This window comes from Podarcis erhardii (assembly GCF_964252035.2).
Source record: "Podarcis erhardii genome assembly, chromosome: 2".
NCBI classification, from domain to species: Eukaryota; Metazoa; Chordata; class Lepidosauria; order Squamata; family Lacertidae; genus Podarcis; species Podarcis erhardii.
Genome location: NC_138498.1, coordinates 114205800 through 114222309, shown reverse-complemented (window position 1 = coordinate 114222309; position 16510 = coordinate 114205800). Strand labels below are relative to the sequence as shown.

Genomic DNA, 16510 nt, shown 5'->3' with positions numbered 1-16510 from the left:
CTGCAAGCAGGAACCAGAAAACAATGTGGGATAACCAGCCTCATACAGCCAACAACGCTTACGCCTAATTAATGCAGGAAGGGCATTAAGACCATAGAGTAAACTGTCCTGCCAGGCTTAGCTAGGTCGCTCCCACTTGCCTTGGGAGGAAGGTAATCAAGACTATTGTTCACCTTCAATCTGCCAGGGAAGCTCAAATGGTGAGCAGGTCTTAGCTGATTGCTGCGGCTCAGACCGCATGGCTCTTACAAGCCACTCTTTGAGTTCCTGTACCTCTAATGTTGGTGCTGGAGGAGACTCTTGAGAGTCCCATGGACTGCAAGAAGATCAAACCTATCCATTCTGAAGGAAATCAGCCCTGAGTGCTCACTGGAAGGACAGATCCTGAAGCTGAGGCTCCAATACTTTGGCCACCTCATGAGAAGAGAAGACTCCCTGGAAAAGACCCCGATGTTGGGAAAGATGGAGGGCACAAGGAGAAGGGGACGACAGAGGACGAAATGGTTGGACAGTGTTCTCAAAGCTACGAACATGAGTTTGACCAAACTGTGGGAGGCAGTGGAAGACAGGAGTGCCTGGCGTGCTCTGGTCCAGGGGGTCACGAAGAGTCGGACACTAAACGACTAAACAACAACAGCACCTCTAATATAGGAACTTTCACCACTGTAACTAATCCAAGCTTTACTTGGCGGGTGGGGTGGGATTATTGTTTTGTATTTTGTATCTTTATTTTGTATCTGAACTGCCCTGACATCCACAGATAAAGGGTGGTATACCAATTTAAGAAAGAATAAAGACTTCTACTGCCATGATCCTAGCTCTTTCTTAGAAGAACCCTGGCTCCCACCCAGCCCTTTCTTAGGAGAACCCAGGAGTCCTGGCTGGCTCCCACCGGCCCCTTCCTAAAATTTACGGGCCTCCAGCTCTTGCTCCCCTCCCCCTCAACCCAACCGCATTACTGCTACTACTACAGCCTAATCCCGTGGTTCCACAACGTGGAGCACCCACCCCACAGAGGGGCAATTTGATTTTTAAGGGGGCCAATTTGAGAACGAGTTATTAACAGTTAATGGCCTTTTAGGCTTCCTCCACGTGAACAGGATCTTATTTTTGAATAATAAGAATTATATACCAAACGGGGGGGGGGGGAGGTCAAGAATTTTAGAGATGCTTATGCAGGGCATGGCAAAAAAAAAAAAAAAAGGTTGGGAACCACAGGCCTAATCCTTTTGAAACCTGAAACTTTTGTTTTTTTGAGGATTCCTCCTATACCTGACCATGGGTAGGCAAACTATGGCCCGGGGGCCGGATCCGGGCCCAATCGCCTTCTAAATCCGCCCTGCAGACAGTCCAGGAATCAGCGTGTTTTTACATGAGTAGAATGTGTCCTTTTATTTAAAATGCATCTCTGGGTTATTTGTGGGGCCTGCCTGGTGTTTCTACATGAGTAGAATGTGTGCTTTTATGTAAAATGAATCTCTGGGTTATTTGTGGGGCATAGGAATTCGTTTATTTTTTATTTCCCCCCCAAAATATAGTCCAGCCCCCACCACAAGGTCTGAGGGACAGTGGACCAGGCCCCTGCTGAAAAGTTTGCTGACCCCTGCCTGAGTCTGTAATTTCAACACTTCACACTTTTGCAACCTGCCTCTGGGACTGTTGCATTGACTAAGAGCAATGAATGAAACCATAATGATCCTGGCGCCCTCGCAGGGAACCCAGGCGTCCGGGCTGCGCCAGCTCCCAGCCCCTCCCGCTCCCTCCGACACCCAGTCCGCCCTTCCAGTTCTCCCACTTCCTCCACCCCCCAGGTAGCCCCTCCTTCCCAGTTGACCCCTCCCTAGAGGCTCCTCCCGCCTTTGGGGTGGTGCTTCTCCCTAATCCAGTCCTACCAGAAAATCCCAAGGAAGAGACTTCTCTCTTTCTCTCCCCCCCCCCCGTCTCCTTCCCCCTCCTTCTCCATCTAGGGCTGGGCTAGTCTCTCCCCTTCCTTCTCTCCCTTTGCTCGGCGGGGCCAAAGATCCTCCGGAAAGTCCCTCTTTTGCTGGAGTTTGGACACACACATATATTTATATATTAAAAAAACAAGGTAGGGGACATTAAAAAGAAGAGCATTGCTACCTTCCAGGGGAGGCGGAGGAAAGGAATGAAATCAAACCGCCCTACTCTGCAAGATAAAAAGCTGAAATCGGAAGGGAAGGAGAAAGAAATCCGTAGGGAGGGGAAGGGGAAAAAGTTGCTACGGAGGCATCGCTTCTCTGGATCTCACCCGGTACGTGCTAAACGCGTGTGTGTGTGGAAGGGGGGGCGCGTGTTGCAGCGCTGCGGTCTCTCCGGCAAGCGGGTGGTGGATATTCCTGGAGGGGTTTATTTTGGGGGGTGGGGTGATCGGGAGATCGGCCCTAATTAGGATCGTTGGGTGCAGTCGTTTAGGGAGGGGGGTGTATAGATTCTCTGGGGAGGGAGGAATCTTTGAGTTAAGGGAGCAGCTCTTGGGGGGGAATTTGCTTTTTTTCTGGTGTGTGTAGCTGCATCGATTAGGATTCAAGTGAGGGTTTGCAAGGATTCTTTAATTTAGAAGGGAGGGGGGAGTATTATTTTTTTTTTTGCAATAAAGGCCTAAGAAGGCAGTTCCCTCCGCCGGGAATCTCATGAAGCCTATAAATAGACCAGATGTTGGTTGACAACCCCCATACACACGCCCCCCCCACACGATTTGAAACATTGCAGAGTTAAATGTGTTGTGAGAGATATCTTGAAATGCCTTACAGTATATAAAATCCCAAGTATCCTTATTGCACAGCACTGCAGAGGATACACAAACACACACACACATTGATTGTTTTAAGAACTTAAAAGCAGTCGATTCAGGATGCTTCTCTAAGGAGACTATTATGCTATAAATGTACACATGTTGAGGCACCTTTTTCCAGTTGAGGCACCTTTTCTGATTAGTCTCGCAAAAGTCATGCTTGCTGCAGAGAGCAAATGACATAGAACGCCAGAAATCTTCCCCGCCATGAATGAGGCTCCCGCTCTTAATAACCGACAGCTCCTCAGGCACAATCCCCTCTAAGCCGAATAAAACCACACTGGTGGGAATGGGATCCCCCAACCAGAGCATATGGCGCCATAATTACACCTAGACCAGACTCCCAGCCCAATCTGAAAGTGGCTCACGAGGGGACTTCCGGGATAGCGCGAACGGGTAATGGCGGACTCCCTCTGAGCTCCGGAGGGAGTCGGCTCCGCTAAGGACGGGTCTTGCCGTGCCGGCGACACGGGGACCCTTAGAAACCGCAGGCGCGGAAGCCTGCGGACATGGTGACTCGGTGGGCACCTTAAGCGCCCTCCCTGACCCGCGAAGAGCCTTTTTAAAGGCTACGGAGTGGACCGGAGAGTGGCATGGTGCTGAGAGTCGATCGCTGCCTTGGCGGAGCGAAGCCGCGAGCCATGACCGGAGAGCGCTGTCTTTCTTCTTAAAATTTGGACTGAAAATGTAACCCGTGAGTAAAAGGAAATTTCGGCACTAAAAGTTTCTTATTTACGAATTCGAGTATGATCGGGGGGACGTGTTAAAAAGGAAGTCCGCACTCCCCCTCCCCACCAAAAGATTTAAAGCAAAGAGATAGCACCAGGTCGGAAAGACTTTGGTGCTTAAACGGAGAACTTTCACAAACTGAATTAAGAAGTAATTTGAGCAGGAGTGGAAGAAAGAGGAATTCCGGGGGTTTTGCTTTTTAAGTTGACCCCCCCAGACCCGGGTAGCGCCCAGTGTGGGAGCCCGAGAAACAGAATAAGGAGTTTGACAGCTGTCAAAAAGAGCTGTCAAACGACTAGCCGAAACGTGGAACTGTGTTATAACTGCTTTTCTGGATTAAATGCTACATTGAAACTGAATTGATTGAACTGATTGGAAACAAAATAATCCTTAACAACAAAGTAACTGACTGTTGGGTGAGATTCATGATGGAGATCCCTCTGGAGGGAACTGATGACATTGCAATGGCTGCTGAAGGAAAATTACTGGCAGAGATACAAAAAATGTTTTGTCTGGTGGGAACCTTGCAAAAACAGAACACAATTATGACTGAACAGTTGATGACCTTCAGTCTTAAACTTAACGACTCTGTCAATGGAACTAAACAAGTGGAAAAAAAATTTGCAGCTGCAGAAGGAGAGATAACCCTATGGGGGGAAGGAGAAAAAGAAAGAGTTCAACAAGAATGCAAACAGAAACCTGCAACTTTTGGGAATCAAAGAAACAAGGAGGATGACTATGGGATTGCAGATCTGCAGGGCCAGAGGAAGAGAGAAGTCCCTGGAATAATCAGAATATCGAATCAACAAAGAATGAACAAGTTCAATGGGGACTTCTTTCTGGGGCTGGACTTTGGGAGATTTGTTGTCTTTGGTCAAAAACTGCCTTTGTTTGATTTGGAAGAAAGAAAATATGAGGAGCTGCTGACAGAACTTCATGGAGAAGGGAAGACCAACAAAGAGGACTATAAACAAAATCGGCGGAGAGAGGCTAACTGGGGCCTGAAGGCCTCGGATGTCAGAAATCCGGGCTAAAACTGTTGTTTATCTATTTGGGTAGGGGCAAAGCGGGGGCAGGGGGGAGGGGAATTTGGGGTGGTAAAAACCTGGGATTTGGAACTGAAATATTATGATTTTAGATTTAATATTAAAAAAAAAAAAAAAAAAGATGAGTTTGTGGGAGAGAAATTACGCCGACCTTGGAGAATAGATCCAATATGGGAAAGGGAACATGTAAAATTATGATAAGTTAAAAAGGGGGAAAAGATAAATTGGAAGGAAAGAATTGAATAATTTTTAAGAGACCTAATAAATAATTTGCTGAGCTATGTAGTGAAAATGGAAGGTGGGCAGGGGAGTGCGGGGAAGTCATTGAAAGAAGGAGATGAAAATTTGGTTGTGTTTTGTTTTGTTTTGTGTTTGTTTTACCTTTGTTTTGATTTTTTTTTATGTAAGTTTGTTTTGTCTTTAAAATTGAAAATTGAATAAAAATTATTTAAAAAAAAAAAAGAAAGTGGCTCACGAGGAATCCCAAGCGCATCCTCGCTTCCTGTCTCACACAAATATTACCACAGCAGAAGGTGCAGCCTTGCCATTTCATTAACACACAGAGACACATGTTTTGAGGTTTGATTCATCTTCCATGTGCCTGAAGTATTTTGTGCTTGTGGGGTGGTTGTGAAGCCATTTGTGGGTTTTATGATTGTTTTGTTCATTCGCATTTTCTGCAAAGGGTTGTTGTGTCCCTTGCTAGCCCTATCCGGAGCAGGTCCATCGAAACCGTTGGCCCCAAGTTTAGCCACAATCGTTCATTTCAGTACAGTGGTACCTTGGGTTACAGACGCTTCAGGTTACATACTGTCAGAGCTTCAAGGTACAGACTCCGCTAACCCAGAAATAGTACCTCGGGTTAAGAACTTTGCTTCGGGATGAGAACAGAAATCGTGCTCCGGCGGCGCGGCAGCGGCAGGAGGCCTCATTAGCTAAAGTGGTGCTTCAGGTTAAGAACAGTTTCAGGTTAAGAATGGACCTCTGGAACGAATTAAGTCCTTAACCCGAGGTACCACTGTAGTTAGGGATACGGGTGGCGCTGTGGGTTAAACCACAGAGCCTAGGACTTGCCGATCAGAAAGTTGGCGGTTCGAATCCCCGCGATGGGGTGAGCTCCTGTTGCTCGGTCCCTGCTCCTGCCAACCTAGCAGTTCAAAAGCACGTCAAAGTGCAAGTAGATAAATAGGTATCGCTCTGGCGGGAAGGTCAACGGCATTTCCGTGCACTGCTCTGGTTCGTCAGAAGTGGCTTAGTCATGCTGGCCACAAGACCTGGGCCAATAAAGCGAGATGAGTGCCACAACCCCAGAGTCGGTCACGACTGGACCTAATGGTCAGGGGTCCCTTTACCTTTACCACTGTAGTTCCAACTCTTGACTTGGGCTGGAGGGGCCACAACCCCATTAACATATGTAAAATCAGTGTACGTAAGAGACAACTGAGATAAAAGATGAACCAGCCGAGCCAACAGCCATTATAATAAGCAGAATACGAGAGATAATCAAGGCTTTCCAAAGTCAGTTTTTTAAAAGAAAGCAAGCTGCTGTTTATCTGACATGGATTGGCTAGAAAATCTGGCGATGCGTGAAAGTCATGCCCTTTACCTCAGCCTCAAGCACGAGTTGTGGTTAATCAGTGGTGAACAGGAAAGCACTCTGAACATGTTCAGAGGCATTCTCTTTCATTGGTAGCTCTTCTGAGGTGCTCTGGGACACTCTTCGTGAACCCCTAGCAGTGGCAAACTTTGGGCTCTAACATTTCTGCAGCACCCAAATCCCCCCTCCCAATCTCTTTTGTCATTGTTGCGGCGCCCTCTCGGATCAGTGCCCAGTGTGGGTGAACCAGTCGGGCTCCCCTAAATTCACCTCTGACCCCTAGTTTCATACAAGCTGTTGGATAATGGGAAACTTAGAGTGGTATATATGTTCTCTCCTGCCCCCCCCCAACAGGTAATTCAGGGGTAGCTGATGTATTTAACCCTTGATGCCATTGAATTCCAGCTCCCATCATCCCTTTCTGTGGGCCACACTGCCTGGGGCTGATGGGAGTTGTGGTCCAACTATACCTATCTGGAGGGCACCATGTTTGTTTATGCACTAAGGGGGAGCCTTCCCCAGACTGGTTCCTTCCAGGTGTTTTGGACTGCAATTCCCATCAGCCTCAGCCAGCACCAGGTTGGGGAAGTCACTTTTCTGAGAGTTTAAATGAGGTTTTTGTTCGTCTTGAGGGCTCCTTGTTGGCATATTTCCCCCTACAGCAGCAGAAATGCATAGACGATTATAGAAACAGGTTTCGGCTTGGTGTTGCAAAATATCTATTATGCCATGCAGATCTTGTTTTGTGGCTACAGATGGTGGATATCCATCTGCTTGTTTTCAACTAGTTGCACATTTTGGGTTCATGCCATCCAAAAGAGATTATTGGGGTGGGGGTGGGGAGAGAAACTAAGATAGGTCAACCTAAGATAGGGGAAATCAAAATTCTGGAGGTACAAAAACCCTTTTTCGGAGTTTTGCAATTAAATTCCAAAGCAATCAAGGGATGGGGAGTGGCTGATAGAATGCATTTGTATTCTGAGACAGAGATTAGGGTCAGTGTATACAAGCAGCAGATTCGAGTGATGTAAAGGGATTTTCGGGGTTTTTTTTTTAGCGTACCACTGCAGGAAATTAGGTCTGAGTGCTTCCCCACCAGAAAATCCTCCTTTTAGATGGACAAATACAGAGAAGGCGAGCTTGAACTGTTTCCCAACATGCTGCCTTTTTACATGTAGGAACACGCACGCAGTGCTTTCAAGATTCGTCCCCCCCTACCTGCATTCTGAAGTAGTCGAATCCAGGATAATAATTTGATTTTAAACTGGCCCTTAATCACTGCCTTGCCTGCAAAAGCTCACTTGGGCAAAGGGCTGCATTTTGGTCTTGCTTTGCCACAGTTGCCCATTCTCTGGTTACACCTCCAGGTTGGATTATTGCAGTGTGCTGCCCCTGAGGCTGCTCCTGAAGACAGTTTGGAAGCTGCAACTGATATATCCAGTTGTATAATGAAGGTGACAGGCGAGCCTCCCTGGGGACAGCATCACACAAACAGGGAGCCGCTGCAGAGAAGGCCCTGTTCTCGTGTTGCCACCCTCTGGACCTCTCACAGAGGAGGCACATGAAGAAGGGCCTCAGATGATGAATGAGGAGAGTCTGGATTGTTTCATATGGAGAGAGGCGTTCCTTGAGGCATTGTGGTTCTATTTTAAGGTTTTATAGGTCCAAACCAGCACTTGGAATGGGGTCTGTGGAAAGCCCTAAACGATATGGGGCCCAAATATCTGAAGGAACGCCTCTCTCTATAACGCAACCTGCCTGTGTGTTATGGTCAACAGGAGAGGTCCTTCTCAAGAGTTCCATCACCAAATACAGTGGTACCTCAGGTTAAGTACTTAATTCGTTCCAGAGGTCCGTTCTTAACCTGAAACTGTTCTTAACCTGAAGCACCACTTTAGCTAATGGGGCCTCCTGCTGCTGCCGCGTCGCCAGAGCACAATTTCTGTTCTCATCCTGAAGCAAAGTTCTTAATCTGAGGCACTATTTCTGGATTAGTGGAGTCTGTAACCTGAAGCGTATGTATCCCGAGGTACCACTGTAAAGCCTTCTTAGAAGTAGAAGCCCATCTTCAGAATTACCTCCTCTCTAAAGTATGTCTGGTTCTGGTACTGCTTGAGATACACTTCACTCTTGAGGCCTTTGGGAGGTCTTGGTCACGCTGTTGCTGTTTTTCACTGCTTGCTGTTCAATTGCATTCTTTTAAAGTTTTAGCTGCTGTTTTATTATTTGTATTCAACGCTTTTTTTGTGATTTGTGTAGCCTGCCCTGGGAGCCTGTGGTGAAGGGTGAGGATACAAACATGATCAATGAAACAATGTTTTTATTATTGGATAAAATCAGTATTGAGAATTGGTGAGAATCAGTGTTTTGGAAACTGATCATGTGATCAGTTTGTTTTTTTTAAAATGATAATCTCCATGGAGAAACTACCAGGGAACATAGTGTGGTATTCAGTTACGTTTCACTTAGTTTTACTCATCGTAGGCCCATTGAAGTGAATGGCTCTAAGTTACTCATGTTATTTTCAGTGTCTCTACACTGAGTAAAACTTAGTTGACGATAACCCACAGCTAATATCAGGGCCTTGTCAGTATTTGGGGGTCCGTAACATTTCCTGCTAGCTAGACGGAAAATCTTCATGAAGGATGAGAATTAAAGTTTATTCGCCTTTTAGTCTTCCGTTTCCAGCATTTAAAACCATGTTCGCCCTTGCAGCAAGCCCATGGGTCACTATTACCACCATTTTTCAAGATAAGAAGTAGGTTAAATCAGAAATCTCCCCTTAATTGCCATTCTGTCCCACCTGCGGTCAGTTCGCTGACTGAAAATTTCTTTCTTTCTTTCATAGGGGAGGCTGTTCTGGAGCGAAAGATCCCATCTTTTATTTGAGGCAGCATGATGCGAGACTTTGGAGCCCCTGAACTAATAAGAAGCTGAGATTTTTTTTATTTTGGCAGACACAAATACACCCTTTTGGAAACAGGGAACTGAACCCACCATGCCCATTTGGGGAACCGGACCTGCATGCCCTAAGATGGCTGGTTTGCCAGGAGTGTTGAAAAAATCAGTGTGATGTGGCAGGAAGTTCAACTTCCTTCTGTGTGAGCAAACCGTTCTCCAACATATGTATTTGCTTGGACACAGGAGATTCATGTTCTTGGCAGCCAGCATCTAGGACAGCTCCAAGCCCGGAGGAGCCAAGATTTATGGAAAACCCACAATTGTGGTTTCCTTGAAGACTGAGCCACCAGCCTTGGCATCTGAAGCAGCAGATGTGAGCAGGAGGAGCGGAAAATGCCATGCTAGGCCTCATTCTTCGTGGCAGGGAGCTGATCTTCGAGAACCTTGGGTCCCAAGTGAACTTTGGTTGCTCTGGGTGTATAGCTCCCACACCTGCTCTTTAGTTTGTTTACATATATTTATCTATATTATAATAATATATCTGTGCATCCTCTCCCTGCGCCATGTTCCTCAGCAGAGCCAAGTCATGGCTCCCTGGACTGCCTTGGCGACGAGGAAAGGCGAAGGACGTGAAAAAGGAAGAGGAGGAAATGCAGGGGGAGCTGGAGGAAAGCACGGCGCCCCCAAAACCAAGATGGTGGAGCGGCCAACGCCTCTTGGGCGCTATTGGCTGGGGCCAAAGTTCCGCTGCTGGAGAGGGCTCCCTATTGGCCGGGATACCTCAGCACCTCTCGCCGCCGAAAGCATCCGTCGAATCGCCAGAGCAATTGCAGATCTGCTTCAACTTCACCCGCCACCTCTTTGACCTGTGCGTGGTGACTTTGCTCTGTGCCTCGTCCCCGGCCTTCCGGCTGGTTTTGGATATCCTGGGATTCGGGGGCCCTCTGAAGGTCTGGCTTCACGGCTTTGCCTGCTTCTTAGTCACCGCTTACGGGATGTATTTGGCCCTGTGGCTGGTGCAGGAGTACCTGGTCCAGTTTGCCTGCCTCTACGGCTTCCTGCAGACCCTGGTTTTGTGTGTCAGTATCCAGGCCGGCGGGTCAGAGCCCCCAGAGGAGAAAGAGCCCATTGGCCCCGACCCAGCCAAGGAAGAGGAACTGTCAGCAGCCGACACAGGCAAGCAGTCGCCGCCGCTATAAGGAGGAAGACTCTGTTGGCCCGCCTCCTGCGGCTGTTTGGGGTAGAATTGGGGGTTGGAAGCCAAAGAGCGCAGCCATTGTGGTCTCCATTTAGGACGGCTGGACAGACACGCACAAAAGAGGAGGGAATAGAGAGTGGTTGTGCAGTGGGTGTATGTTTGCAAAAACATATGTATGTGTGTGTGTCCTGTCCCCCACGCAGGCGGTTCCAGTGCCCATTTGTGAATGGCTTTTTGGGGAGCAAAGGGAGGGGAAACCATCACAACTATTCCCACCTAGAGGGGCCTTGAAGAAGTCTGAACCTGGTTTTCCTGTCTTGCCTGCCCCCAGTGGATCTTGGGAACTAGATTTGGCGGGAAGGTGAGGGGACTCGAGGGTTCATTGACAGGGTTATGGACATGCCTCTGTAGAGCATGCTTGAAGAAGCATTGATGGGGTGGTCCGCACATAACCAGTTCCTATAATCTGCAAAAACTGGTGATTTCATCAGTCAGTGGGGTCCTCGTTTTAGCAGAGGCGCCCCTAGACCCAAGTGTGAGTTGTCTAGAATGGACACTGGGAGCCGTGCTTTGATCTTGAAAAGCAAGCAAGTGCAGCATTCTGCTCGGGTGGCCCAGCAGGTGAGGGCAAGAGGCTTTGGACAATCACTTGGGAGGGTGGAAGGGAGAGGGCAGGGGAAATGATCTGGGAAGGGCCAGTAGATGCCACATTGCATCTTCTTGCCCCCGTCTCAGGCTGGGGCAAGTGGGTACTAGGGATGGAGAACATCCTGGGGCAAGTGGGTACTCCAGTGGGATGGAGAACATCCTATCTTAACTGGGACCAGAGAGTGGATTTATCGGAGGCTAGGGCGGGGTGGATTTGAGAACTATGGGTCAGATCCTATGAGAGAGACCTATTGCACCTGCGCAAGAGGATTCAAAGGGAGGACTGGAGTTTGGCAGGAAGTGTTCTAATTGGTGTGACATCTAATCTAGGGGAGGAAGATTCCAGAAAGTCATGAAAGCCTCCCACAACTTAGAGCAGGGGTACCCATCATGGAACCTTCCAGAGATGGTTGGACTACAGTTCCCATCATCCCTGGTTATTTGCTGGGCTTGCCGGGGCTGATGGGAGTTGGAGTTCAGGAACTTCTGGAGGGCAGTATCAGGAAATATGTAAAACTACTGAGGAGGAATCTGGATGGGGGTAGACTACTGAGGACTCCCTGTTAGAAATGGACTGCCTCTCCCTAGCTTATTCTGAAGGGGCAAGGTGGGCTGTTTAGAAAGTTGATCTTCCCCTCCGTCCCAAACCTCAGGGATAAGCAGTTCTGAGCCTGGAATTTCAGCTAGATTCCACCTGCTCCTCACCAGCATCTAGAACCTTTTCCAGCAGCAGGAGAGTCTAGTTCTTTGCCCTGTTTTATTGATACCCAGCCCAAGCAACTTCAGCAATATTGAGATTTTATGCTACCAGATCAGTGTGGGCCATGTGTTGCCCAAAGGATCTGGATATGATTGAAAGAGGATCTCAGCATGCCTCTCAGCAGCCCAGGTGTGCTTGAGCCGTGCAGGGATACAAATGTCTACCTTTACCACACACCTACACCTGAGGTGTGCCCTATTGCCTCGCAAGAGGGTGACCCACGTTTCCCAGAATATTAATGTTCACCTGCGGGAAGCTTGGTTACCTGTTCAGGCTTGCAATCGGGGCTGCCAGCCATAGGCCCAATCAGCCTCTCTTCCAAGGTCCTGTTTGTGTTTTTCTTGCCAGGGGATGGGAAGTTTATATTGCACCATGCTTGCCGTTGGAATTAGGGACCACCGGAGTTGATGCGGCAGTTGTGTTCGTAGGAACATTATTCCTTTCCTCATTTCTGGCAAGGCCTCCACATTCCTAGGTCAGCACATCTTTCCAGATCAGCACAACACACTTCATTCTTCAGTTCTGTTGGGATCATGTATGTCTCTTGTGATCTCCTAAAACAAACACCACCTTCTTGTGTGGAATCCATCCTATGTTGTAGCTACGTGAGGTCCACAGTCAGGTCCTTTCCAAGTTATATACCTTACATTTCTGTCTCCCTGCCCCCTTCTTCCCTTCAAGATCCGCGGTCTCTGATGCATGCCTAGAATGCCCCCAAACCAGATGTTATCACTGAGTGATCCCCACTCCTTCCACAAACACAAATACAGTTTAACCTCTCCCCTGAACACTCCTCTGTTAGCTGCAAGCAGTGATGTATAAAACATGCTTTGATTTTGAGTCTCTGGAACCTAGAACATATCCACTCTTTCTCATTAGTCCCTTTTGTGATGTCCCCTTTCCCCGCTAAATCATCCCTCTCCCTCTAGCTCCTTGAGATCCACTTGTTCTCCATGTTGTGATAGACAAGAAAGTGGCAAATCAGATCATTCCTTTTTAAAAAAATGGTTGCAGGAAATAATTCTACATTGCAACCACATTCAGAGCAAGCTGCAATCTCATTTTCAGCAGAAACACTCCCATTTCATCTAGGAAACGTCCTCGGGATTCAAGTCCTTTTCCAAAAATGCACAACCCTTTCTGTCAAAGCTTTCTCAGATTCATTTCCTTCTCTGAATATTGTCTAATACCCATGTGATATCTTTCAAGTGAAACCCCTCTCTTGTCCGGATAGAGCCAGAACGTCCCATGCCATCTGCCTCGAGCGAGAATAAAAAACTTAAGCGTTCCGGTTCTGAGGCAGAATGAATGCCTTCTCTATCCTTTCAAACTTCTGGCCTGCCACTGCGGGTGCCGGCAAACACTGCTTTTGTGGTGTGCATTCCTGTTCCAGGAAGAAGAGGAGGGCTTTGGCCTCCCAAATGCTGTCGGAATCCCAACTCCCAGCAGCCCTAGTCGGAACGGTCAGTAATTAAGAATGATAGGAGTTGTAGTCTGGAGGGCCACAGGTCCCCCACCCCTGAATCAGAGATAGGAACTGAGAAGAAACGGCTCCCTTTGCCCAGGGTCATGCGTTAGATCTTTGTCTCTCTGGGTGTCAGATCTGAAGTGCACACCCTTTTAATTTCACCCTCACGTTCACCTACGAACATCTTCCCCTTTTGCTGAGGGACGAGTAGAAGGCCATCGCAATGGCCATCGCTCTTTGTTGCTCTCTAACTCTGAGGAAAGCGGTCCGGGGGGGGGAGGCCCTCTGAGGCAAACAGCAGCAAGCCCCTTCCACAGTTAGAACACACCAGATTTGTCTCCTATCCAGGTACAGTTTTTCACCTGGTGTTCCAGAGAGCAGTGAGAGGGGAGGGTGCTTTCGACAATGTCCCCACCTTAATCTCAGGGCTCTTGTAGCTGACTAACTAGGCTGACCACTAGCAGCAGTTGTGGATGTGACACTTCTGTGATACTATGGCCTCAGGGGACTCCTGAAAACCCCATCTTGTGATGTATAGCTGTGGTACTGAAATGTCTACTTTTGTCCTTCGGCTCATTTTCTCCAAGAAGTTTACTTGAAGCTGTAGATCCACCAATTTTGTGCCCTAGCAGTGGAATTAGCTGTTTCCTCAAATTGATTGACTTGACTACAGCCCATTGGGGTAGGTCTATATTGTTGTGTTTTTTTAATTCAGTCCAGAATGGCGCAAGCCAGTCTGAAACGAAACCCACCAGCATAAACATCCTTCCTTAGCACAAAGTCTTACGGAATTCTTCCGTTTGTGCCTCTGGTTGTTGTTAATACTACAACTCCCATCGTCCCTGACTCTGACCTGGGAATGATGGGAACTGTAGTCCAACAACATCTGGAAGGCCACAGGTTCCCCATCCTTGTGGGCCAAAGCCATCCTTCCACCCACTGAAATGTCCCGAACGGAAGAGGGGCTAATCTAGAGAATGGACTATAGCGGGACTGGATCTAGAGAGCTCTCCACACCTCGGAAGCAGGCAGAACAGGATTTCTGACGCTTGTACAAATGATTAGGAACCCATCTTGTTTTTGAAAGGAAAGGGGAGTCAAGAAAATATTTTGAAATGACTGAGTCTTATAATGGGCGAGTCCCCAAAACATTTGAAGGCAGAACTTCCTTGGCAAACCTATCTTTGAATGTGAATTTGTGGCAACTTTCTTGGGGAGAGGTAGGTAGTATTCTGGTATCTGTTGATTTCCCCTTGCAACTGCACCCCCCACAAAAAAACTCATTCTTTCCTCAACCAAACTGAGCCAGAGTTGGGGGTGACAAGGATTCCGTGAGGCCATTTTTGAGAACGAGCAACTTGAGGAAGGGTTAAAGCCTTCCACCTGCCTCCCCTGGAAGTGTCCTGTCTGCACACGTGCCAAAAGGAACAGACGAAGCTGGAAATCCTGTGTTTTTTCCACATAATGTGACGTTCCACCCTTATAGTAGTGAGTGACTTATTATGTTGGTTTCAATGCAACGCTGTGCTCTTAAAAAAAAAAAAAAAACTCGCCGTCTCGCTTACTGGGATTACCAGAGTGCTTATTTGGGAAACCTAGTAATTCCTCAGCAAATTTATATTGCGTACGAATCAATCTCAAGATGAGGGGTGTGAGTGGCGTCACACATACTAGCCAGTAGCTGCCTGCGATGTTCCTGCTGAAACGTTATGCAACCCGTATCATCGTACTGCTGGCTGTGCTATTCTGTGTTGGAGGGAGGGAGAAGCTAGAATTATAATAGGCTCCATCTTGAGGCAGCATTGTTATGAAAACTGTGAGGAGTTTGCCAGTGAAGGGAAGATCAAGAGAAAATAATAATAATTGTGTGTGCTTCATGAACAGCAACAGGAGGCTGGGTGCCTCTGTGTCTCCACAAAACGGTACATCTCTGCAACCCATTGAGAGCCAAAATATACCTCTTCCCTGTCCTGTTTGGTCATGCACCACTCTAGATGTTCCCCGGTGCCTGAGAAAGTGTGTTGCCATTTGTGATTTTGGAAGCATAGTGCTTATTTTCTTCATTGGGTGGGGCGGGGTGGGGACCAAATTACCCTGTTTTACTTGGGAACGCATTGGTCGTGTATAGGGGGCGGCCGCGGGCGGGAGAGCTGCATAAACTAACCTGTGTCTCTATATCCTGACTGCTGTTTTAACAGTTTAAAACACTGTTGATTTCGATTCGTTTATTTTTCCAACCTGTGTTAATATATCTATATATCTATATATTTAAATAAAAGGGAAACTTCAAAGAACAATGCGAGGCTCTGCGATTCTCAGTTGCAACCGGAGCGACCTACAGTTGTGCATATTGCTAGTTCTCATGGTAACTGGACAAAGCCTGGACAGCAATCAGGCAGTTTTTACTGGAGGAGAGGGAAGAAAGGGGTTCATCATTCCTCTGGAGTTTGCACTGTGGGTCCCTGCCTCCCGCCCCTCCTGCTTTCAGCTGGGCTTGCTTTCACTTTTCATAGCTCAGCTGGGATTTACAGCAGGGCCCACAAAATTCATTCATTAACACTGTGTGTGTATGTGTATTTGTGGTGGAACATGGGAGGCAGTTCATACATCATGTGAAATATTCGTACCGATTTTTAATTGCATTTTTATTGCTTCTTTTATTTTCTTGTTTTGTATTTTATTGTATGGAATTGTATGCAATAAAATACTATAGCAGGGTGGCGGGGTGAACATACTTTTGGCTGAATTCCTTTGTGGGGACCATGCTAGTAGTGGGTGAGGCCAGAGACAAAAAATGGGAGGAGCAACTGATGTGACCAATCACAGAATCATAGAGCTGGAAGGAACCACAAGGATCGTTTAGTCCAACAGGAATATTTTTGCCCAACATGGGGGCTCGAACCCTGCCAATTAAGTCTTGTGCTCTGCCAACTGATCTATCCTTCACTGCTTGGTGCAGTTTGCTGCATTCTCTCCCCCCCCCCTTTTATTTAAGAACCAGTGTACAGCTTCCGGGTCATGTGACCAGCATGACTATAACCAGAGCAGCGCACGGAAACGCCGTTTACCTTCCCGCCAGAGTGGTACCTATTTATCTACTTGCACTCTGACGTGCTTTCGAACTGCTAGGTTGGCAGGAGCAGGGACTGAACAACGGGACCTCACCCCATTGCGGGGATTTGAACCGCCAACCTTCTGATCGGCAAGTCCTAGGCTCTGTGGTTTAACCCACAGTGCCACCCGTGTCCCGTGTTTGCTGCATTCTAGCCACACAAAAGTTGGGTTTCTATCCATACACACACAAGCACACACCTCCCCATGCAGACAAGCAAGAGGCGTTACCGCAGTTCA

The 16510-nt window shown here is 47.7% G+C and overlaps 1 protein-coding gene across 1 annotated transcript; it reads left to right on the top strand.

Moving 5' to 3' along the window:
- The first annotated feature begins 1896 nt into the window (after positions 1-1896).
- On the top strand, positions 1897-10575 carry LOC309335867 (uncharacterized protein C6orf47 homolog). Its single transcript, XM_081851136.1, has 2 exons — positions 1897-2272; positions 9033-10575. The coding sequence occupies exon 2, from the start codon at positions 9649-9651 to the stop codon at positions 10282-10284; it is 636 nt and encodes a 211-aa protein (XP_081707262.1). The 5' UTR covers positions 1897-2272; positions 9033-9648; the 3' UTR covers positions 10285-10575.
- Positions 10576-16510: the final 5935 nt, after the last annotated feature.

Bases quoted from the DNA above. Each gene is read 5' to 3' on its own strand.
- LOC309335867 (XM_081851136.1), top strand. From the start codon at position 9,649: ATGTTCCTCAGCAGAGCCAAGTCATGGCTCCCTGGACTGCCTTGGCGA.